The sequence below is a fragment of the Megachile rotundata genome, chromosome 4 (genome assembly GCF_050947335.1).
Source record: "Megachile rotundata isolate GNS110a chromosome 4, iyMegRotu1, whole genome shotgun sequence".
Taxonomy (NCBI): Eukaryota; Metazoa; Arthropoda; class Insecta; order Hymenoptera; family Megachilidae; genus Megachile; species Megachile rotundata.
This window is the reverse complement of record NC_134986.1, coordinates 3,120,067-3,146,603: the sequence shown is the minus strand read 5'-3', so window position 1 is coordinate 3,146,603 and position 26,537 is coordinate 3,120,067. Positions and strand designations below refer to the sequence as shown.

Genomic DNA, 26,537 nt, shown 5'->3' with positions numbered 1-26,537 from the left:
TCTTTGCATTTTGGATTCCAAAATTCTCAAATTTCAAATTTTTCAAGTATAAATATTTTTCAAATTTCCAAACTCTCAAATTCTCAAATTCTCAAATTTCCAAATTTCCATATTCGCAAATTTCCGACCTTCCAAATTCACAAAATCCTAAATTCCCAATTTTCTAAATTTTTGTATTTTCATGTTTCCATATTAAATAATTTCAAGATATTATCAAATACTCAAATTCTGAAAGTGTCAAATTCTCCAATTCCTAAATTCTCAAGCTCCGATCGTTCCAAATCCTAAAATTACTAAGCTATAAAATTTTGGATTTCCCAAATTCCCAAAATTCAAAATGAATCGGTCTGTAAATTGCCAAATTTTTTTCGGTTTTATTTGTTATTTATAAAAATATATAAATAATATGTACAATAGTTACAACTGGTATTAATAATTAATTATATAAATAAATATTGTGTAATTAATAAGAATTAATTATTTATAGATAATATGTATTTTAAAGCAGTTTATTATTAAATACCAACTTGCTCAACCTATTAACTGCAAAATTTTTATTTTAATTTAACCGCGTGAGTTGTAAATTTATGTGTCAAGTACTTTTATAAGTTAAGCAAAATTGAAACAAAAAATAATTTTGAAAACTAGATTTTAATTATATATATTTTTGTGTTTACTGAATAATTTAATTTAATGTAATCCTATTGTGTGTGATACAGAAAATATACAGACAATTATCGAAATGGCGGTATAATTAAAACATTGATAAATTAATTAATTAATAAATTAATAAATTGACATGGAAAAATAATTAGAAAATATGGAACAACATTTTTTCGTATATTGCTTTATTTTCAAGAAAATTGAATTTGAACATTTTTTAAGCAATTGTAAAAAAAGTTTGTTGACAATATAAAACGTGATGAATTCAACAAATGAATAAATCAACAGATATAATTATTAATAGCTTTAATAATGATTGGATTTATTTGTTTAATAACATTAATTAATTCTCAAAGTAATGAAAAGTTGTTGTATTTATCATTTTACACGCCGTGAATAAATTTTTTCATAAATACTCCGAAACTATGCAAACTCAGTTTTTTCAAAAATGAAATGACATATGAAAAAATTGTATTCTACACTTTCATCTCATTTTGACATGTAAATTCTCCCTCTTTTCTGTTGTACCATCATTTCGAAGACACCTTGTGTATTCAAATCCCCATTTGGGAATCGTGGTTACAAATGGGTTAAAGTTTCAATAACGGGATACTTCACTCCATTTTTTAAAAGTCGTAAATGACCACAAATGGCGCGTTCACATTATTCTCTGGCTCAGCGTTACACTCGAGATCGATAGATGTAAAATTTCACGGTGATAAAATGCAAAACTTTTAATCGAAAACAAAACCGTGCAGAAAGAACAATTCCACCGTAATTTATCGCGATAAATTCGTCGGTGTCCGTTGTTGAAGCTCTGCTGTAGCATCGAAGACCCGGACGAACTGTTAAATCGCATCTAAGAAACTTTTAATTGTGTCAGACCGCCTTAGTGAAGAGTTTCGTAACGCCATTTCCCGGTATACTAGCTTCCGGTTAAATTAGCGATCATAAAACTGTAAGCGGCTAGTCGTGAGCAAGAATGATCGGTAATTGCTATCGAATAGGTTAGATAACGATCTGACACGATCAAATCACGAAGGTAATTTGTCCCGAGTGTCGTGAGAACTTACGTGACTGGTTCTCGTGAACGATAGCATTAATTTCGTTAACGCCTCGGAGTTTTCTTTCATACTAGTAGGTCATGTTCAGTGGATACTGACCTTCGCTATTACGCGGAGCAAATTCTATATAGATCAATCATATAGTAGACCACTGTTGTATTGCCGCCATTGATGACAAATCTAATTTTGAAATGTGGAAATTTACTAATTCATAAATTTATAAATTTAAGAATTTAGATAGATGTTGATTTAATAAATTCATACAATTTTTGTACAGATTTACGTAGGTACATATTTGCAGAGTTATATATTTACATATATTATAGATTCGCGAGTATGTAAGTTCGTAAATCTACAAATACAAACATATATGAATTCACACATTTACAAATCTATAATCCAACAAAATACTCCAGTTTATAAGTTGACAAACTTACAAGCAAAAAAAACTTGGAATATGCAAATTTAGAAATTTTGAAACTTTGAAAACTTTGAAAGTTTTGACAATTTGAAAATATGGGAAATTGAAAGTTATGGAACTTGGAAATATGAAAATTTACACAACTAAAAATTGCAAAATTTGGAAATTTAAACATTTGTGGATTTCAAATTTTGGAAATCACAAGCTTTGAAAAATTGAAAGACGGAAAATCAAAGATTTGGGCATTCAGGTATTAGAAATTTAAAAAATTAGACATTTTACAATTTAACAATTAGATATTTAATAGTTTGATAATTTGGTAATTTATATAGTGAAGAATGTGAAAACAAATATTTTGGAAAATTTGAAAATCAAATTTTAATAAATCTAATTACCCATTTGTGAACTTACAAATTTGCAAATGTACAATTATAAAAAATTAGAAATTTTTAAATACATAATTAGAAATCTGAAAGCTAGGAAAATTTGGAGAAGTTCAAAAACTTGGGAAATTAAGAATTTAAGGATTTGAGAATATAGAAATGTAAATACTTGAAAATTGATCAATTTACGGATTTGAAAATTTTAAAGTTCAAAATGTTGCAAAATTGAAAAATCAAAGGCCAAAGATTTGTCAATTTGAAAATTTACTACACTGAAAATTTGAGAACTGGGTATCTAAAATTCCTTAAATTTCAAAAATTGAAATCTAAAATTTTCGAAATTTAGAAAAATAATTGTCTTACACCTTAGAAATTGAATATTTGAAAATGTAAAAGTGTGATTACAAAATTAATGAAATGAAAAATTTGATTATTCGTATTTACAAACTTTTTAAATCTCAGCTTTTACGAATCCATTTATCAATTGTCTGTTGTTCGCATAAATCATCCGCATTTATAAAAATTTGTGTACATGAAAAGCGGAGTTCATTTCTGCAAAGGGAAGATAGTAATAAAATTAATTATTTTTACACAGCTATTTTTTCAAATTGAACATTTTCCAAGTGAAAACACAGTGGAGGTATTCATATCTACGTTTTTTTATTTGCAGATTGTATATTAAGTCCATAAGATTCTTATAATGAGCACAAAGTATTGCAATCTCCCCTGAGAAACATAAAACACAGCTCGTCTTCCACGAACGCAATTTAAAATACGAAGAAACGGTAACTGAAAACCTTCCAGCAGGAAAAAACCTTCGTCCTCACGATAAACCGAGTACAATCTCATCTTCATCTTCCTCGAATTTCCTTGGCTGTCCTTTAAACACCAGCAGGAACGAAACAAAGAAAAATGTGCACGATATTTACAGACACAAAAGAAAAACAAGGGAAAAACAACAGAAAAGTTGGAATCTTGTACTTATGATATCAAACAACTTTGACAAATTGAAATGAATTTTGATTATATTAATAAATACTGTTTTTCGTTTACTTTAATATTGAAACTATTCTACTGGGTACTTTTAAAGAATCAAGGTTTATTTATTACATATTATACTTCATTAAATTTTCTTAGTAAAATTATTATAACTGGATACTTGTAAAGAATCAAAAATTTGTTAAATATTGTATTTCGTTCAACTTTCTCAATAGAATTATTTTACTAGGATACTTTAAAAAAATTGAGAATCATTTGTTAAATATTTTTTTTTCAATTGAATGCTTAAGGTCACATGCACCTTCATTGTTTTTCATTAAATTTTAATATTAAAATTATTGAATTTGAAAGCTTATGAATTGAGATTTATTTATTAATTACTGTTTCTTCATTAAATTTTCTTAATATAATTGTTCTTCCCAAATACTTTTAAAGCAGCGATATTTACTTGTACAATTTTATTTTTCGTTAAATTCTGTTGCTCAGATTATTTAATTTAAAGATTTATATAGAGTGAAGATTTATTTATTAAATACAGTACTTCAGTAAATTTTCTTAATAACATTGATATACTTGGGTATTTCTAAAGAATTATAAGTTTTTGTCAGATATGCATATTTATCAAATTCTACTGGTGAGATTATTTAACTTCGAAATTCTCATTGAATCAAGGTAGATTCAGAAAATTCAAGGTAGATTTAGAAATTCTCATTGTATCATAGTTTATTTATTCAATGTTTTTTCCTTAAATAGAATTATAAAATGTGTACCTATTAAATAACTCATTAACCATGTATTACATTTGAAATATTATAATATTAATTAAATATAATATTTGAATAAATTTTATAATAAAATATCCATATTAAATACTTTCATTTACTGAGTATCGTACTTTAACAAATTTAATCATTTCAACTATTTAATTGAATTTCTTTCACCGAAATAATAACGATGAAGCATTACAAATATATATGTATTAATTTTTATCTTGTATTCGAGCTAAACTCATTCGTCCACACACGACATTTCTTTCAACTCTCGTCGGATTAAATGCCTTTGATGCAATGATTTAATCGTCGCGTTAAACCCACAAAAACGAGTAATATGTTTGCCATATACTCACGGCTGATTATATTACCATTCGCAGACACGGAAAATCCAAAAGTTTCGACATGCCCGACGTCCTTTGAAGTGCGGCTAAGCCCTGGTGAACGGAATCGCTTAATATTCTGGCAGGAACCAACGTTCACCGACAATGTCGCCGTCGAGCGGGTCTACAAAACGAGGGTGAGCAGACGACATCGAATTTCAGCTTAATCCTAGCTTTCGTTCACTTCCTTTTCATCCTCCCTCGTCTCCTGCTACAATCGTTATACCCTGCGAAATAATCAACGTTTGTCCAAACGCGGTTACGACGCACATGGGAATAAAACTGAAAAAGCACATCCCTTTTTTGTTTTATCCCGTAATGTTTCGTCCCGTAATACTAGCAAATATACACTGTTTTTACGATGGCTTAATTAATATTCGGACGTTATAGTATCTTCACAATTACTATACTGTATAGTTGTACCTAATTAAATTAACGTAACACATGTTTTTTTATATTATTATAAAAATATAATATTATATTTTTACTACCAACACTACAAATTTTATTTATTTAAACTAATTATTTTTAACAAGTACATTATATGTATTATATTATATAAGTATATTAGAAAATTTTTACGTAGCAAAAGTATTTGGACGTTCAATGTTTATTTATATTTTTTGGTTATATTTATTTAACGTTTGTGCTGTTTATAAACGTATGTAAAGACAATTATGGTATGTTCATGGAGCATATTTTAAGGGAAATATATGTAGAGTATATTTCGTAATATCAGTTATTTGAAAATCATATGTAGAAACTTAAGAAACTTAAAACCGAAATGTTTACTTAAATATTTCAATTTTGGTATTGTAATACACATATTAACATTTTCAAGAAATTAAATTTTTTCCATATGTATATCACATATGTCGTGAATGGAAAATTATCTTAACGGAGAACTAGTAATGTTTCGAGCATATTAATCATGCTATCAACCATAAATCATACTAGCAAATATACACTAATACTATTTTCATATTATAATTGTACATGTTAATGACATGTGTAATTATTACCAGTAGAATTACTCTGTCTGGTACGATTCAACATTACTTCTTATTGTTAGTATTGGGATAACGATTGTATCATCCATGCAATATTTGAATTTTAATTGCCTTAAGTCCCTTTTAAACATTTCTAACAATCTGAAACTGTTACTAACAAACCACTAAAACAGTCAAATGATTTTACAAATTGTTTTATTTTAAGTTAAAAAATTTGTTAAGATGTATTTTTAAATCTTTTTTAATTTTCACTAAGATGAATTAATATGCACAATAATTTTATCATCCGTTCATTTTTTATTTTTAATTTCAGAATAAGTCGTTGGTAGGTTTAGCATTCAAATTGAATGAATTTAAATATACGTATTGCTAAACAATACATGCAGTGGATTGTTATATTGTCATATAAGAAAAATAGTGCCAATATAACGAGAGTCGTACTCGTATAAATTATTTTTATAAACGTGTGAACTGGATTTACATTAATGTTTATAAAAACAGCGTCCTTCGTTATATAAGTTTCGTTTGTTTGTTTGCACATTAAAACAAATTTCGTCATCATTGTTAAAAGCACTTTATTTCAGCATAGAGACACAACTATCCTCCATTCATAATTTCATCCCTTATCGCGAGGGTTAGCCATCTCTTACCACGCTTCCTCTTGCAACCGATTTATTAAAACTTTCCTTCTAACGATCAAACTTACCAATTTAGTGGTTATCTCTGACCACCATTAATTATCCTACTGTGTCGTGAACACTCAGTGGTAGCAAAGAGAAACAAGTGAAGCTAATGATCAACTTCCTTTCACTTCCTTAAACTTTTCCCTTTTTTCGTGTTTCCGCAAGGTACAGCTAGTTTTGTTAAACGATACATTGTAGGGTAACATTTTAAATTCAACTTTTAAACTGTTGAGTGCCACACTGACGCAGCTGAAAATTTGTTTAAATAGTATTTTCATTTTTAACAAATTTTGTCAAATATTTTCACGATGTTTTATAATATTTGTTATTTGTTGTTCGAAGTAATCAATACGGGTATTTCTAAGGAAATAAACAAATTTTTAATAATATAGTGGTAAATTCATATAAAAATTTAAGCGTTGTCAACATGTGATTGACGTGGCAGTTAAAGTGTTAAAATTTTGTTTATGCACCATTTTAGTATCGTAAAATAATTGTATATCATTGTTAGCAACATTTACGAAATACAATTGCCATTCATTTATTTTCTCTTTGTTTCGTAATATTTGAACTTTTTAATTTTCTAATTTTTTCAAGTTTCATTTCCCTCTTGAATTTTGTACATATTTTTATATTTTTCACTTTTTTGTACATATTCACTATTTATTTTTTAATTTCTTCTAAAATTTTACTAATGTAAGTTATTCTAGTTTTTTTTTAGGTTCATTGTTTAGATACAATTCTTTCGATCGGTACTAAAAGGGTTAATACTTTGTTCTTCATGGCGAAAATAGGCTGGTTTAAAATTTGATTATGTTTCATATTATATTAGAAGGTGTTACACGTTTACTAATATTTTTAAGGCGCTACACGTTTATTAATTAATTCATGCAGTATAATCACATACCAGAAATTAAGAAGAATTTATTAAATACTGTTTACTAAAATGTTCTAAATATACTAGTATACTAAATATATTAAATAGACGATTATACCAAACATTATTTCGACACACTTTCTCTTTTGAGAATTCCTATTTTGAGAATTCCTCGTTTCTGTAATCCCATTCTATAACGTAATGAGAGTCTATTGCAATTGGCAGTCACTTCTTTTTGATTGGGTATGACGGTTGAATAACAACCACGATCATTACTCAAACGCAGTAACCTGCGAATTGATTGAACACGTGATAGATAATGGTTGATTCGTAATTAGTGAAATTTCTCCCACACGTTTGATAAACGAGGTACGTGAATCGTCCAGATTATTGAATCGTATCGATTACCGTGGTGTCAAAATTGCAGATTTGCATCAACAAAATGTTGAATGTAGATGCAGATTAATTGAACGCGTTTATGTTTGAAAAGTCACAGTAACTGCAATTAATTGAAGTAATCGATATCATTAATTTTATTGCAGTTATTGAAATAGCATCAGTATGTCAAGCTTTCGATCATTGAAAATATTAAACTTATATGCGGGTTAGTATAAAAGTTAAAAGGTAAAGTAGTAATATCTTCAGTTTTTCAAATTTTCCATATTTCTAAAATTAAAAAATTCAAAAATTCGGAAATTTCTCAAATTTTTGGAAATTAAAAATTCTGATATTTTCAAATGTCTTAATTTTCAGTTTACCAAACTTTTCAATATACTTAAATTAAACAAATTTCTCCAATTACTCAAATTGTTTGTTTTATTAAAATTTGCCAATTTTTTTAAGTTTTTCAAATTCCTTAAATTATTCCAATTTTTTAAGTTTCTTACGTTTTTTAAATTTCTTAAATTTATTCAGCTTTCCAAATTACTCAAATTGCACAAATTTTCCAAGGCAATCAAATTTCTCAAGTTCCTCAAATTTCTCGAATTACTGAAATTTTTCTAGCTGTCTAAATTTCTCAGATTTCTCAAAATTGCAAAATGTCCAAATTCTCACCTAAATCCTGATATCTCCATATTTTCAAATACCCATAATTCCACTATTTAAAATTAAATAGGAGTATTTTCAATATAATTCAAAACATTTCAACAACGTCCATACTTCAAAACTTCTCCAATCAGATTAACCTTTGAATTGGCGAAAAGGATCAAAAGGATCGTTCAGAATTCTGTCGAAGGAACTGGTCGCGGTCGAAGCAATCGAAACTTATCAAACGATAAACGAAACTCAACTCTCGTTCACCGCTTTGAATAATAATCCGCGGCATTTGTATTTCAATCTCAAAGGAGATTCGCTACGAAGCCATCGAAAGTTAACTCGCGTAAATTCCCGCACAGGAACCCGGACAGCTGATGTACCCTGGCATTCACAACGTGCGCTACATCGCTTCTGATGCAGCCGGAAATCGAGCCGAATGCCATTTCTCGATACACGTACGAGGTAAATTTATGTAATGCGAGGGAAGCATTCGATGCTATCGAGCAACGACGATGTCCACCGAATATTTTCATCTTTGAAAGGAACTTGTCGATGAGGAACCCTCGTTAAAACAGCTCGTATTATAAAGCAATATACAGGGTGGCTCACCACATTTTGTCATCTAGATTTGCGTCATTATTATTACTCATAGCAAACAATGTTTTAGATGAAGTTGAATGGTTTTGAGAGGGGCAATACTAGTGGTATGTATTTTTTGTAGGTGGATATGTAAAGGACATATGAAGGTCATTAATGTTTTTTTAAATGGAGTCATATATTTTTTATTGTATCAGCTGATACTCCTTCAAATTCTTTACAAAAAAGTATTAATCTATTTATGTGAAAAAATCATTAGTTTAGAAGATATTTTAATTTTAATATCTATTTACAGAAAAAGTTTAATGTGGCGACCATTTGCATCAGAGCACTTTCTGAATCGAGAAATTAAATTCTTACTAACATTCCGTAGTGTAGAATCTTTCTGCATGTGTAGCACTTTGCCCAGCTTCAAAATAAACTGATAACATGTCTATCTTTTCTTCTTTAGAACGCTTCATTATGAAATGATAATTCACCGTATCGTCGTATTTCTCGTATTAGAGACGTAACAAAGACTAAATTTCACTGTTACTGCGTAACAAAAAAATAACAAAAACTCACAATTCCTTTTGTAACACGTGACCTCTCAAAGCATGTAGAAAAACATTTGCTGTTCAGTAAGGCAATTCATAATATTGACCAGAAAGTCACGATTTCCTAACAAGTTAGAATTAAAATATCTCCTAAACTAATGATTTTTTCACATAAATAGATTAATACTTTTTTGTAAAGAATATGAAGGAGTATCAGCTGATGCAATAAAAAATATATGATTCCATTTAAAAAAATATTAATAACCTTCTTATGTCCTTTTCCTCTTATGTCCTCAAAACCATTCAAATTCATCTGAAACATTGTTTGCTATGAGTAATAATAATGATGCAAATCTGGATGGCAAAATGTGGTGAGCCACCCTCTATATGTATACATGTGTAGCATAGTCTTTCGTTAAGGGGGGCAATACCTTTAGAATCTTAAAAAATTACAAATGTTTTTTTTTCTATAAAGTGTTAGTGTAACGTCTTAAAAATATTGTCTTGAAATTTTAAAGTGAAATACGAAGCCCTTTTGAAGTTATGGCCGATTAGCGCCGTGAGTATTCATGCGTTCAGTGCGGAGGACTGAAACTTTAAACGCGTTTTTCTCAAAGCTACGTTCTTAAAATTGGCGTGGCTGATAACTCAAAAACTAGTTTATCAATCGCGCTCAAATTTTTTGCACTTATCCATGACAATACTATCTAACATATGAACCTAAATATATGAAATAAATTGAACATTAAAGTCCTTTTTTATTGTAAAATATTGCAAAAATTTGCAATTAAATCAAAGTTTTTCTTTAAAAGCGTGCCATTTCTTCAATTTTACATATTTTGCACATTTCTGAGGTTCATCTACTAACTGTAAATGTTAGTTTTCGAAACATTGTCTGCAAACTTGCTTCAGACCAATATATCTAAAGCTAGAACCCACGCCGATTCACGAGACGCGCCAAAACACTTCCAGAAAGGACTGTCATAATTCCACCATTTTTAAATATTTTGCAAAACAGAAAATATTCTGTAATGGGCAATAGTTATAATAAATTATACCTGAAATTTCGAAAATGCAAAACAAAGGTGTCCTATAAAAAAAAAATTCACAAATATCAGCTTATTTTCATCTATCTAAATGTATTGCCCCCCTTAAATTGACAGGTATTACGTCACCAACGGGTTAGATTGATCGTTGTTAAATCATCATGGCAAAATTTTAATTTGTTAAATTTTCAATGCGTTGGGTCTTTAAAAAATTAAATTTCTATGCATTACATTAATATGTGTTACATTGCCACGTGTTAGAGTGCCACGCGGAGAATTTCGAACGCGACTGATCACTACGCTTTAGAATTTGAATCCATTATATTACCGACGTTATAAATTTTCATACAATATATTACCATACAGCAGATCGCTTCACATTAAATAGCCACGCATTCAATTTTTAACGAATTTAATTTCCAAAGCGTTATATTGCCTCGTGTTATATCGCCTCGCGTTATATCGCCACGCGCTATATTGCCACGCATTAGATCACTTCACATTAAATAACTACACATTCAATCTCTAAGGAATTCAATTTCCAAAGCGTTATATTGCCTTACATTATATTGCCACGCGCTATATCGTTACGCACTATATTGCCACGTGTTAGATCGCTTCACAGTAAACAGCCACGCATTCAATTTCTAACGCGTTTAATTTTCAATGCGTTATATTGCCCCGCGTTATATTGTCATGTGCTATATTACCACGCGTTAGTAGCTATTCAAATTCCAACGTGTTACTTTTCCTATAAATTATACCGCTTTGTATTACATCACCAACGCCTACTATAACGATACGTTAAATGAAAAATAGATTCTTTGTCCGTTTCTCCGTATTTGTTATGTTTTATTTATTTACATTACTACAACATTTTAGTAACTTTAGTATTTTATGTAGATAACCGTAAATCGTCATTTTGTATATTTTACAAATATTTTAATAATTTATTTCTTTTGATCACATATTTGTTTATGTATTCATGTACGATAAAGATTTGCTCAGTCAAGCTAATTATCAGTGTCTACTATACATTTGATATATTGCATTAAATGTACTGTTGAGCTGGAATAATCGTTAATTGAGCGGAAATGCAGTCTATTATTGAACAATATATTTCCTCGTTCATATATCAAATTTTCTTTTCATATTAACGGATGGAAGGGAAGTGCCCGGTAACACACGATGGCTCGGTTTTTAATCGACTTCGACTAATTACGTCGATTTAATGGATTCAATGAAGGTGATTCTCCGATCGAGGCTCCTAATCGTTCCGATAAGAGAAGAATTATACTTTCGTCGGGTTCGGTGGAATTTCGTTCCGATAGCATCGATTGGCCGCGATAGAAAACGATTAATCGAACTTATCTGGTGTCTCGTACGTTTTCAGAATCGGACCACCGTCGAGATTCCGAGGTAAGTTGAAAAGAATTCAAGTAATTTTATTTTCTTTATTATTTTTCTTTGATTAACGTGTTAGTCATAAAATGACACATATTGGGTTAAACATAATTGGTATACTTGAAATAAATAACAAGAATTATTTTATACGAGGTAAGCAAATTTTTGTATTAGATTTTAACTTTACTAGGTGTTTTGATTCTAGTTAATTTATTACTTTGTAGAATAATTGAAGGGGATAATGTAAGTATAGATTCATAAATTTTCAGAAATCTAAATACATAAATTCTTAAATTCGCAAATTTTCAAATACTTAACCTTTGAAATTTTGAAATTCTAGATTTCCGAAATTTCCCAATTTCCAAATTCTTAAATTTTAAAAAATTCTTAAATTCTCAATTTTCCAAATTTCTAAGCGTTTATACGTTTCTCATTATCAAAAACTCAAATATTTAAATACTCAATTTGCAAATTTTCAGATTTTCAACATTCAATCTTTAACATTGCAACATATTTTAATTTCAAACTTTCTAATTTCCATATTTTTAAATTCACAAATTTGCAAATTCCCAAATGTCTATATTCCGTAATTATTAAAATTTCGAATTTTTAATTTTTTACAAATTTACAAATTATTGAACTTGTAAATTTTCAAATTTTTAAACTCTTTAATTCCACAAAAATACATCACATTCGAATTCTTCCAAATCTCTAATTATGAATTGATTAGTAATATAAAATTAGTGCTGTTTAATTTTTCGTTACCTGGAAAATGGTGTGACAATACATTTATTACCGTGGCATTATTTGGTGCTTTAGTTATAACTGTTATTTATAGCTGTTCATAATGATGAAAAATGGGTGTTCAGAAATTTTGCGCGTTTTGAATTTGAAGAAAATAAATGTGTGCTTTTAAATATAGAATGGTTAACGTTACATTAAAAAAAGATTAATGTGTCCATTTGCATGCTTATTTCGACTGAATCTGTTTCTCTATTTTTGTAAAATGAAACTCTTGTTTGTATTAAATGGTGTCAAATAGCGTCATACAAATTACAATTTTCTTTTTAAATGTTACTTTTAGTGCACTTGTAAAATCGTAAAGAATGATAGAGATTCTATAGAAAAATAAATGATATTAAATAACAACAAAAACAGTTATCACTTAAATCACTAAAACTATAAATTTCAAGAAATTAATTTTTGATGAAGTAAGTTAACTTGTATAATTCTTCGATAAGATGTAAAGTGTTAAACTATAAGAAGAAATAATTAGTTAGCTAAATAAACAGAAATTAAGAAAAAACTTGAGACGTATTCATTAGAAATTTACGAATAATTGTTTACATTATTATTAATTACACAATATTTCGTCCTAATCATATACAATTTGATCATACACAATTGAATTTAATTTTACACAATTTTATTCACATAAAACCATCATAAATGAATTTATAATATTTCTATAAAGAGATAGATTGAAATAGATTGAGAAATAGATTTAAGTTATATAATATTTCTGTAACTATAACGTTATAGATTATAGTCGCTGAACTTTTTTCCTGCAATGTAGGTTATGTAACATAAATCTGAATGAAATGATTACAAACTTATTTAATTCGTTTGAAACATACAATAATTTTTGAACACGTGTTTCAGATCTATTAGGAATAAATAGAACACGCAGGAGATTTTGTTTTATATTGTTTAATTAATACTGTAACATACACACGGTGCTCTTATGCTCTCATTCATCTCATTGCGCCATATTGCACCAACTGAAGACCCTCTAAAGTTTAGAGCCCAAATTCTAATTAGAGCTCCCAAATAAATAATAAAGTCAGAGTAACGACGCCATTTTAAAGCAAAATTCACATTACGGAAAATAATGTGTACAGAATGGGGTATTTTAAGTAGTACATACAAGTTTTAATATCAATCAGTTTTTATCTACAGTCCATGGCGATCGAATCGAGACTGCTATAAATTTTCAGCATTTTTCACGTTCTTTGTAAAATTAAAAGGTATGTTCAAATTGTAACAATGTCATTTATTAGCTACTAACATGATACACTACTATTGTGCATAAGATTATTAACACATGTTAATATCTTGTGTTTCCACCTTTTGCTTTGGTAACAGCCTCTATTCAATATGCTACGTATACATTGACCATATGCTTTCCCAAATATCTGTAATCCTTTTCAACTCAGATAATGTAGTTGGAGAGCTGCAAACTAGTCTTTTGAGTAGGCAGACATTTTCTATGGCATTCAAATTTCACCTCACGCGCTATCAATACTCGATTCTAACCTAAATGCTTACACGGCCCTTAATCGCTCATTATTCACACAATTTATTATCACGATAGTAACAAATTGCTATGTATGTATTAGGTTGGGGAATAAGTACGTGGCGTTTTGACATTTTCTTTTTTTTACAGCGACATTTTGTAATTTGCAAGAGGTTATAATATTCATTCGATAGAACTCTTCTGCTCTACAAAATTGTATTAATCGTTTTTGTCAGTAGTTTCATTCGTTATTACTATTGAGGCTCAAAAATAGAATATCCAGGAGGTAAAAATTAGCACTTTCGACACCTGCACTTCTTCGCTTTCCATCATGGCCCAAAAGCTGCTGAAGCAGCCCGGGATATTTACAATGTATACGGAGAAGGTGTCATAGGTGAGTCGACAGCACGGAAAAGGTTTGCAAAATTCAAAAATGGCGATTTTAACGTCGAAAACCCGCCCCGCAGCGGAAGACCTGAGTTCGACGAAGAGCGTCTCCGAGAACTTGTGAAGCAGGATGGTCTTCAAACTAGTCGTGAATTGGTCGAAAAAATGAACTGTGACCACAAAACTATTCTCAATCATCTCCATTCAATGGAATTTGTTGAAAAATTGGGAGCCTGGGTGCCTCACGAAATGAACGCTACGAACTTATTGCCCAACCTTAGGTTGAAATTTGCATACCATTTCCGTGCTGTCGACTCACCTATGATACCTTCTCCGTATACATTGCAAATATCCCGGCCTGTTTCAGCAACTTTTTACAACTTTTCACAACTTTCTAGCCGCGATGAAAAGCGAAGAAGAGCAAGTGTCGAAAGTGCTAAATTTTACCTCTTAGATATTCCATTTCTGAGCCTCAATAGTAATGACGAATGAATCTATTGAAAAAAACGATTAACACAGTTTTGTAGAGCAGAAAGAGCTCTATCGAATGAATATTATAACCCCTTGCAAATTGCAAAATGTCGCTGTAAAAAAAAAAATGTCAAAACACCACGAACTTATTCCCCAACCTAATATACTATATCGTTAGCAACGTATTTAGTAATAATTTTACATGACCTGAGACAATTTTTCATATATGCCATAATGTTATAGTCATAAAAGTGAAATTTTCGTACGTGGTCCTAATTGGATGTCTAGGGACTGTATTATCTTCAGAACTATTAAGGAACTATAAACTTTTGATGAATTTTTATTCATTCATATAATATCAGTTACCATTATTTTATTCCGAAAATATTTTATTTCTTCTTTCACTGTTTTTACAGATAACGTCAAATTTGAAAGCGGTAATTCACTTGAAAATTTTTACGGTTAAATTATAATAAATAGATACATGATTGCAATTAATATAAACAGTAACAAGTTTTCGTAATTGTTTTATTTTTATTCCAACATTCATATGTATATTATTTATGAGCTATATTCGTTTTTTACGTGTTCAAAATACATGTTTCGTTTATAAAAAAATATAAATTGGAAATTTAATATATTAATGTGAATGTCCAGTGACATAATGTATTATTATTAAAGTTTATTACAATATTTTTATACAACTTGCGTTCTTTATCAAAAAAGATATTATTCTTTACAAATGAAATTCGGCAATGTGGTTTTCGCTGAAATGTAGCGACACCAATTAAAATTAATACCATTATTTCGTGACGTTGATTTGAGATGTCACAGTTGTTGAATATGCAAATTATTATTATTATGTTTGCTAAATGACATTTAGTATTCGCTTTATTCATAAACGAATTATTTAATTCTGTTATTGATATATTAGAATTGTTCAGAATTTGATTTACGACAGAGAATTAGCAAACGGATGTTAATCCGAACACAATTCCAAGTTTTATTAAAATAATATTATTATATAATAAATCGATGTTAACAGCACGGTGGCAACTACATGAAACAGTAATTCAGAACGATGTTCACATTTATATAATGTTATGATAGAAAACAATCTTTTGTTTATTGATTAATGTATTAAGATCATGTGCGATAATTTGTAATATTCTCAATAATATTTAATAAAATGTGTTCTTTCTTTCTTCTAAAACTTGTAGTGTTTACATAAAAAAAATGTTGTTTATTCAATTCTTCAATTCATATTATGTAAATATTGTTCTTATTTCATTCGCAAAAAAATGTCAGCTTCGTCCTCAGCGAATATTATTAATAATATTTAGTATTTTGGTACAATGTACCAAATGGTTAGGTCTTTAAAAAATTGAAAACATTGAAAGATGTTCATAGAAGTTCAATAAAGAAAAGTTGAAGAAAACGTACTGAAGAAAGCTATGATAGAAATAAAAAAATTGAACTCTATAGATATGATCATTAAAAAGTCTACCGAAAGAAAGTACGAATAAAATAGAATCGAATTTTTTTAAAAATAACGTTACATTAATTGAATTCAATATGTATTACGTCATTCAAAACAAAAATGCCGAATTTTGTACACGCATATTATTTAAAATGATTATTAAAACATTTAATATCAGTACATGAACGCAGTTTAATTTTGCTTTTTCAAACACGGTATTTTAATTTATTTTTCCAAAAGAAAACAACAATGAAGTATTAACGTTTCATTCTGAGTTCATTTCATGTAGCAAAATCGGGACGCTGCATTGATTAAACTGCTCAAGTCTGGGACATTGTAAAGATTATTCATTTTTGACGTTTTACAAAATTATTAAATTTAATAAATGCTTTATCCAAGCTTTAATCAGAAAACAAACACGATTTATCATGTATATTCTCATGTCTATAACGTTAAAATAAAATAAAATTGAAGTTCTTTAAATAGTTTTCAAGCACAGTAGAGGTTTTAATCAGCATTAAAAAATTCTGTTCATACTTTCCTTTCCTTTGAACAAATTAATTTCGAAAAGCACGGATCCCCAATTTGCGGGCATTAAAATAACAATATTTATTTAAATATTAATTTTAATGTAATAGTTGCAATTTTAAATAGTTTTTTAATTAATTTAGACACAACACACAGAAAACTAATACTTTAACTCTTTCGCTTTTAATACAAGGTTTGTTCCTTGTCAGAACTCAGTATAATGTGAAAAAATCAATAATAATTCAATTTTAGGATACATGTACCACTTCATACACTCATTCTTCCAACTTTCTACAAGTTATTACAAATACTTCAAATAAAACAAATATTGAGTAATCGAATTTGGTCTACAGATCTAGTTTTCAAGTTTCTACCATTATTTACAAATTAATTTCATTTGTACAACCTATTTGCATAAATTATTACAATCTATTAAATAGACATTATTAAGTTCAATTTTAACAAATTTTCGATTTTCAAAAATTTGCATATAAATTCTTTCTACAAAATATCATATAATTACAAAGTTATTTCACATAATTTGATTCGTGTAATTAAAAAAATTATTTAAAATTTTTTCTGTACCTAAAATGTTTAACTATTGGGTCTCTAATAGAGCTGTAAAAATTGGAATATTCGAATAAATTGAATAACTTTGAGTACGGGTTTTGAATACGAATATTGGAATAGCATTACTCACGGATTAATTTCACTTAAACGTATTTGCATAAATTTCCATAATCCATTAAGAAAGTATTTATCTTAATTCTAACAAAATTTCTCATTAATTTTTAAAAAGATCTTTTACATTTTACAAATACATTTAATTGTAAAATATTTTTCAAGATTATACAGTCTGACAGGAAACGAACAGTGTACGGTATTTTGGGCTTGCGTTTCGGTAAAGAGAAATTCTGATATGGTCAGAGGATGCAGTGGAGAAAATTTGAAAACGCTGGCTGCGTTTACTTAGTTTATCACGCGATTTACGAGAAGGGATTTCAGCACGGGCTGACAGACAACTTTATAGTGGTTCCTCGACGTTTTCTCTCCGGGAAAGCGATAGCTTCTTGTAATGGAAATAGCTGTTCCCGGTTGTAAAAGCGAGGAAACTCGTGGTATCCCGTCTACCCGCAAATTCCACGTTTTCTTTTCTGTGTTACAGTTGCATAGGTACCTACCTTCGAACATCCTTTTCTTCTCAAACAAGAAATCTTCAGCAATTCACGAAAGTATTCGGAGTATGTCAATTGTTGACTTGTTACGATTTATATTCTTTTCAAAGGAATATCTTCAAATGTATATCGATTGTGCAGAGTGCTTCCAAAATGCTAGCACAACCGAACAGATAATCTGTATGAGAAAAAGAAATCCAATCTTTCCTTTCTATTCTTTCGTGAAACTTAAACTCAGACATTTCTGTGTATGTGTAGGATATTTATTTGCAACATAGAAAATATTGTCAATTTTTCAATTTTTTTTTTTTTTAATAGTGGTTTATAGTCGCATCAACTACCCAGGTTATTAGCGACTGTTGACCAGTTTACGGAGATAAGGTTACGATCGGAAGTGGATGATTTGACATAATTTTTTCATAGTTGGGTGAGGATTCCCATAGTTTTACAAAATTTTAGTAATGTGTCTTGATACGCTGTTGATGTAGTTGCTTCAGTGAGGTTGTTCTTAATGTTTAATCTTCCTCTGGCGTGGTTATATTTTCTGCATTCCAATATTATGTGTCTGATGGTTATCGTTGTGTTGCATATATCGCACCTTCTGGGGAAACCGTTTTCGAGTATGTATGAGTGAATCAGTTTGGTGTGTTCGGTCCTAATTCGGGTTACTGCCACTTGATTTCTTCTATTGTGCTTAGGGTTAGTTTTTAAATCATAGAATTTGTCGAGTTGTTGTTGGGTTGAGCTGGCTTTGTATTTCCTCCATGTAGAGTCCCATGACTGTTTTCGTAGTGTCGCGATATGATTATTGATGTCCGCAGAGGTGTTTAATATCGGCTGATTTTCTGTGACTGTAGTCGCTGCAATTTTTGCCTGAAGGTCGACCGTGGTATTTCCGTAGATATCCATGTGGGAAGGAACCCACGCTATAATTACAGTTTTGTTGTCTTTGGTTAGTTTATCATATTTTTCATGAATTTCTAAGTGCAGTGGTGTATTTTAAAAATTTCAGTGGTGCATTTTATATTTTGAGTTTTACGGATGGTGGAGATTTTCAATTTCGATAATTTCAACTTATATGAATTTTTCAAAGCCAAATATTTTTGAATTACTGAACTTTTATAACACTAAGTGAAACCGCCACACTAGTATATCAGTTTAAACCTTATAGATACATTAATTTAAATAAATAACCTAAAGTAATTTAATTTAAATAAATAATTTATACCAATAATATTTTAATTTAATTCTGATGAATAGCTAAGAAAAGTTAATTTGCAAATTCTGTCATGAAGACAGAAAGACTCTCAATACATAAATAATAATTGCACTCATAACATTGACTATCAAATAACCATAATTGTTACCATAAAAAGTATCATTCGCCTAAAGTTGCAAAGAAGTGAATATACTTTTATGACCAACTGAACGTATATTTTTGGCGAATGAGTTCGAGAGATTAGTTGTACTAACAGCATCGTGATCGATTCATTAATGCAACGGCATCTGCGTTAATTGAGAGTCAATTAACCCAGTCGTCGATTATTCCAATACCCATTAATTAAACTTCCGATCATCTGCATGCATAATAACTGTCCCGTTATCTGGCATAATTGGCGTATCATCGAATTGGTAAATCGTGTTAATCCTTTCAACGACTGACGTTAATTAACGCCGAGATCGACAGCCAAATGGGTCTTCTTTCCTTACGTATCTCCGTGCAATATGTAGTCTGTATAAGATTAATGTTTATACAGGGTTGTATTAGTCTTTTACTAACATATTCCATACGCAAAACTACGAAAAAGCTATATTAGTATAGGATTTAAAACACATTTAAAAAGTTCAAAATTTTGTACTGCTATTTCTAAAGAATTTTGTTCAAAGGTGTGATGCGTTGCAGAAAACTATTATGCTATTCAATGAAAAGTGGTTCAAAATGTGACCACATATGTTATAACGACGATATCATCTTTCCACTCTGGAAAGTTTATGTTTATGTTGAATATATGCAAAAGAATAATTTGAAATATCGCGTCAAAAGGTTATTTCATTACTTGCCACAAAATGGTGCTGGTATGTATAGGGTGTTCTAAATTTTTACCAATTTTATCAACAATATATTTCTTACAAATACCAATATATTCCATATGTAAAAGTAACAAAAAGCTCTTACAAAAAATGGTGCAAAAATTTGAAAAAGATGAAAACATAAGGTTTTAAACAATTTATTAAAAAGTTATAGCAAAACTTTTTCAAATTGTTCTATAAATTTTTATTTATAGATAGAGGATGAAAGAATGTTATATAGATATGGACTCTTAAATGTTTTATCAAAGGATTACAAGGATTAATTGTCGACTTTCATATTTTTTTACAACCTTTAATAATGCATTCAGTCCATGTTCATAAAAGAAATTTTGTCTTATTTTTATTTATAGAATGCATGTATGCTAGTAAGATTATATCGGCAAAATTGGAACACCCCGTACGTGACATTATTCAACAAAGGAGTCTGTTGTCATTTCGTATTTCCCTTATAACTTTTTATCAAAGCGAAACCCTGATATAGCATTCATTTTTACTTTTACGAATGGAATATGTTAATGAATTTTCACGGTAAAAAGCTCGGATAGCCTGCATAATTTTATTGAAAGTGTACCTCTGAATAAATGAATGGAAAGCAAAATTTGATAAGTTATAAGCTATTAAGATAATGAAAACTAGAAGCAATATATTATCACGATAATGAATATCATGTTAATAAATTCTACCGATTGCAGAAGTGTTTCATGTTTGAATGCCATTTTGTGCTTTTCATATTTTAATTGTGAACAATTCGCATAACTTGATATCAAGTTTCATACACATATTTATTTATCCAACGTAATCAAATTTACCACAACCTTTATTCAAATAATGAAATATCGCTAAAATCTTTAATGTGTACATGTCTAACGCTGAACATTAAAATGAATTTAAAAATGGCAGTTTTATAACTACAATATTATGAAAATTTATACTGGTCCCAATTCGATGGCCAGAGACTGTATTTAAAAATGTTTAACGTAAGACATAAAGAAATTTAATGGATAAAATTTCCGCAGTAATATAATGACGTTATATGTTTTCAAAGTTATCGATTACAGATTGAAGAATAACGAACGTGTCTGTGTATGTAATTGATCGAAATGCATCAGTTCTTCGTGCCATTCTGTCTGTGATTGATTTGAGAGTTGTACAGTATGTTTCTTTTTGATTGTGCGCGATTGAGAAAAATTTGCAAGAAACGGCATTGAGTGATGCTGAACCATCGAACCTTGTAGCAGTACTGATTGATGTCGCAATCTGTGTTAGTTCTGAAAGCAAACTTGTTGAAAATCTCATCAGTCAAATTCCCTTTTTTGTCGTACTTGACATGTTTTAATTGAATTTTGAAATCTCTTAGCATTATTCTTTTATTGTGGATCAAAGCTGCTGGAGATTCATTACTCACAGTATATGTGAGGAGTATTCACAATTCATTTTAAGATTATTTATTTAATTATGGATTTTACTATTCTTTTTAAGTTTATTTATTTAATTAGCTAAATTTGTTTTTTCAAATATATCTGCTTTATGGATTTATACAAAAGTATTTTTTGATGAATACAAGTAATTATTGATTTGTTAACTTAAATATCAGTAATTATTGATTCTTCATATACAACAGAGTTTCTAAAGTTAATGTTCCGTGAATGTCGGAAGAAAAAAGAGTATAATATTTGGAATTTCGAGATGTCACATCAAATTTATTGAACGTTACATTTTGTAACGATTCATAAAATGATTGGGTATTTTACGGACAAGTATTGTGACAAACATTCACCATTTTCGTAATGTTATTAAATTTAGAAGTGACGATTAATCAGGTCAAACAGAAGTTACGGTCTAAATGTGACGATAATGAAAATTAATTGAATTATAAGATTCACTAAATGAATTTAACAAGATTCACTAAAAGAGACATATTTTACTGTCTGAAACGATTCCTATCATTCTTCTTATCGTGTAATAAAAAGATCCTTAATTAGTATGAGAGTGATTATATTCCACAGAACAACCGAAAAAATTCCTTAAATTTAACAAATTATTGCTGTAAGGTTGCATGTCCTGCAAGGTTCGAAAATTAATTTTTCTTACTTTTTCGTTTCCTGCGGGTGCAAAGGAGATCGAAACAGAATTTGAGTATTTGTACATTAATAATTCCTAATTTGAAAAATGGACAGTTGAGAATTTACAATTAAAATTTAGTATCTGTGTGATCTTTAACCTTAGAAATTTTTAAATTTGGATATTTCGGAATTTGGGAAATTGGGTGTTTGGGAATTTGGGATTTGAAATTTGGAATTTGGAATTTGGAATTTTAGAAGTTTAGGAATTTAGAAATTTAGAAATTTAGGAATTTGGAATTTTAGAAATTTAGGAATTTAGAAATTTGGGATTTGGAATTTGGAATTTGGAATTTGGAATTTGGAATTTGGAATTTGGAATTTGGTATTTGGAATTTGGAATTTGGAATTTTAGAAATTTAGGAATTTAGAAATTTGGGAATTTGGAATTTTAGAAATTTAGGAATTTAGGAATTTGGGGATTTGGAATTTGCAATTTTAGAAATTTGTGATTTTGCGTATTTGCGAATTTGTGAATCTCCGAATTTGTAAATTTGCAACCTTGTGGATTTGATAATTTGAACATTTAAGAATTTGTCAATTTGAAAATTTGGAAATTCGAGAATTTAGGAATATAGGTATTTGAAAATTTGCGAAATTTTAGAAACAGGCTACCTTTTCTGAAAATGTCAAAGAAATATCGATTTTGTCGAAAACCTAGACTAGAATACCTCTTCAATAGTTATATCTTTCTAGCAACACAAGTAAACATCCACAATTAATATGTAATTTAATAAATTTGAACAATCCATGTAAAATTAATATATATATATATGTAAATATTAATTTGAGTAATAAACGTAAATCAAAATTGTAAATCACAATAATCTGCACAAAATCTTTAAAATTCAATGTAAAAGCTTCATTTACACTTGTTTCATCAATTAGCCCCGATACTACAGGAGAAGGATGCTGATGTGTCCCGGTAGACCACCCCAACCGATACCATCGACCGCTTATGGGGTAAGTGAACTTCCTCCCTCGTCGTTACAGCCTATCTATGTGTAGTAACTACGGATGGGTTAGAACCGAATTTTTCAATTCTCGAAACTCGAATCCGAAGCTTCATCAAATTTTGGAACTCTCGAAATTTGGAACGGTGATTTTGTTTTGCGAAGAATAATGTGAAGTGGGATAAGTGCAGACTGGTTTTTGTAAAGTTGGTATTTAAACGTAAGTATTTTCAGTCTGCTATGTAAATACTTAACGCTGTCGATATCGAACGCTTGCACAATTACTACTATTTAATTAATATTATCTAGGACCTTAATTTTCCTTGTATATTTTGATTTTGATAGGAAATTGTTTAAAATATTTATTACTCTGCACTTTCCCTGAAAATGGGGTAAGAGCGTAACTTGAAGATAAATACTTTATTTCATGTGCAATGGGGCAACAGCAGAATTATTAACAAATCTGCTATAAAATGCTTTTTACTACATTATACAAGTATTCTATACTGCAAACAAGTACTCTTAGGTGAAATATAAAAGAGGATATAGTGAAAAAAAACAAGGAAAGAATTATACGAAATGGAGAAATTCGCTCATATTGTAATAAAAATAGCTTGTATACGCACTTGCCCTGTTTACGAACATACCCCACTTCACCTTATCTTATTTTTCGGCAATATTTGTTAGACTTGCGCGCATCACACACATTCGCTGTGCAATTCTACGATCAAGTGTCGATTTGCTCATATCTTCGAAAATAAAAACTAAACCGAGCGTTCGTAAAGCATCGCACATCGAATATTCGCAATATACGATACGCGAATCAAATATTCTCGACGCATGCGAACGATGCTTCATTCGTTGATTTTATACTTTTTCTTATGTGAGTTTCGTGAGTTTCGAATCACAAAGAGAAGGTAAAGTTTCGATTTCTCGAAACTTGGAACTTTCTTGTGTTTCGAGGGGCTTCGAAGTTTCAACGTTTCGAGAAACCCATTCCTAGTAGTAACCGCAGAAATACAGCGTGGTCGTAAATCGCATCGATCTCCAACGACATGTGTTTCGTTCACGGTTGTTCGATTCGAGGAATGAGGATCGCTGATAATGGACTGGTTTGTTCTGTGCCATATTCATTCGACAAAATACTTTCAAATCAAAGTGGAATATCAGATACTTACCTTGGAACGAAATTTTTTGGAGAAGTGTGCGACTTCGGGTTTGAATGAATTCATGTTGGAAAATTATTCAGTATTTATATTTTTACGATACAAAGACTTTTTGAGCAAGTATGTTGTTAATATAATGCCTAGTGGTTGTTATAAATAAGTAATTGTAGTTATTAATATTATTAAGACTTATTTTTCATTATTTTTGTGATTTTTTTGTATAATAGCAAGTAGTTGTATGACAGCAGATTTAATCGTAATTACTATAATTTTATAAGTAACTGACAACGTCATGATAGATTGATTTATTAATAAGGCATGTTAATGATGTCAATAAGTATATTTACTAGTTTATATTTAATGAATGCTGAGTAATTGACGAATTTCTTAATATTGTGATCTTCCTTGTCATACATACATTTTTTATAGAAATACATTGAGAAGTTCCGAATACAAATTCTCGAGAAACAAAGTCAATTGTAAAAATTATGTTGGTTCCCATCTTTTATTTAGTTTTGCACGTAGCATTATTTCTTTTTTGATATTATTCGCAACATTGGTAGATTCAACACCTTTTCTTACTTTGTTATTTTACTATTCTATTATTGGATGTTACTATTTTACTATTTCATTATTTCACTATTTCACTATTTTACTATTTCAATATTTTAGTATTTTACTATTTTATTAATCATTTATTTTTAATAACTAAATACTGCTTATTCATTTATTGCAATCAGATAGGAACTCCTTAATAAACAACAGACTTAAAAGTCATATTTATGAGGGAACGCGACATGGATGAACGTGCGAGTGAGAGAGTGAAAGAGAGTATATGTGGAAGTGTGTGCGAGAGAGAGAGAGTATGAACGACTGCGGGTGAGTATGTGTGCGTGTGCAAAGAACGCGTGAAATTAACAAAAGAGTGTGCATGGCCAAAAAGGCGATCTACGACGCGAACAGACCTGTTTCGGACGCGTTTATGTAAGGACCTATTGTCCTCAATATTCAATATTCATTATTCGTTGTATTAAATTCATTTTGTTAAAAGTTGAGCCATCTTCATTCGACCGTCCCTCCGATCCATTCCTACATTTATATTGTAAAACTTATAGGAATGGCTTCTATCACTATGTAAATTTATTTTAAGAAGTTAAATATTTATGTAAATGACAGTACGAAAACAGAATATTCAATTAGGACTTAGCGTAATTAATTGCAATTGCTGACCTAATAATGTCGACCGTAAACGAGTATATGTAAATATGTGCATCCACAACATTTAGTTGACATGCACTATACGTAATGATACATATAAATGCAAGTATCATCAGGCATTTAGTATTCAAATATATGCATATGTAAGTACTTAACAAAGTGTAACAGTATAGCATAGAATTTTAAGATCAGGTGTTTTGCAAGGTTCCCTAACAATTTTCACATAATCCTCTATTTTATTATCTATTGCAACAAGCAATATAAGTATACTTTAACAAAAGTTAATACATTCGTTTTATAACATATTCATATAATTTTATATCAATCTTGCTGAAATTCTTAAATATAAATTTCCTATTCCAGAACAAGAAGTAAAACAAGATTACCTTTTCTTTAATTGCACATTATGTGTTTGTGATTAACTTTTTTTAGAAATTTTTTTATAAGTAGTAAATCGATCTGAAATATTAACCCAGAATTTTCTGTAATAGACTAAAGAGTTCTTAGTATAACTGATAGAGTTTTTCTCCAAGATGAATTATCTTTAGAAATAAAATGTTCGAGTTACCATTACGAAAAGTCATTAATAAATTACGTTGTTTAGTAAACATTAATACATGCATTATTTCATTTTAAAAATATCCAGAACTTTTCTATAGACCCAATAATATTGCTTAAAAGAACAAAGTCTTAAATTTTCACATTAACCAAAAACTACCTAAATCATCAAAAATACAGTGGGTCCAAAAAATATTTGTTCACATAGTTTTTTGTAATA

At 29.4% G+C, this 26,537-nt stretch overlaps 1 protein-coding gene across 3 annotated transcripts in view; it reads left to right on the top strand.

Moving 5' to 3' along the window:
- Positions 1–26,537, top strand: part of LOC100882492 (uncharacterized) — a 355,400-nt gene that overhangs the window by 259,708 nt on the left and 69,155 nt on the right. For all 3 annotated transcript variants that reach the window (XM_076530325.1, XM_076530324.1, XM_012294487.2), the window contains 4 exons: positions 4,681–4,820; positions 8,651–8,753; positions 11,864–11,889; positions 23,311–23,385. In XM_076530325.1, the coding sequence (XP_076386440.1) occupies positions 4,681–4,820; positions 8,651–8,753; positions 11,864–11,889; positions 23,311–23,385 (344 nt within the window). The remainder of the gene's footprint in view (positions 1–4,680; positions 4,821–8,650; positions 8,754–11,863; positions 11,890–23,310; positions 23,386–26,537) is intronic.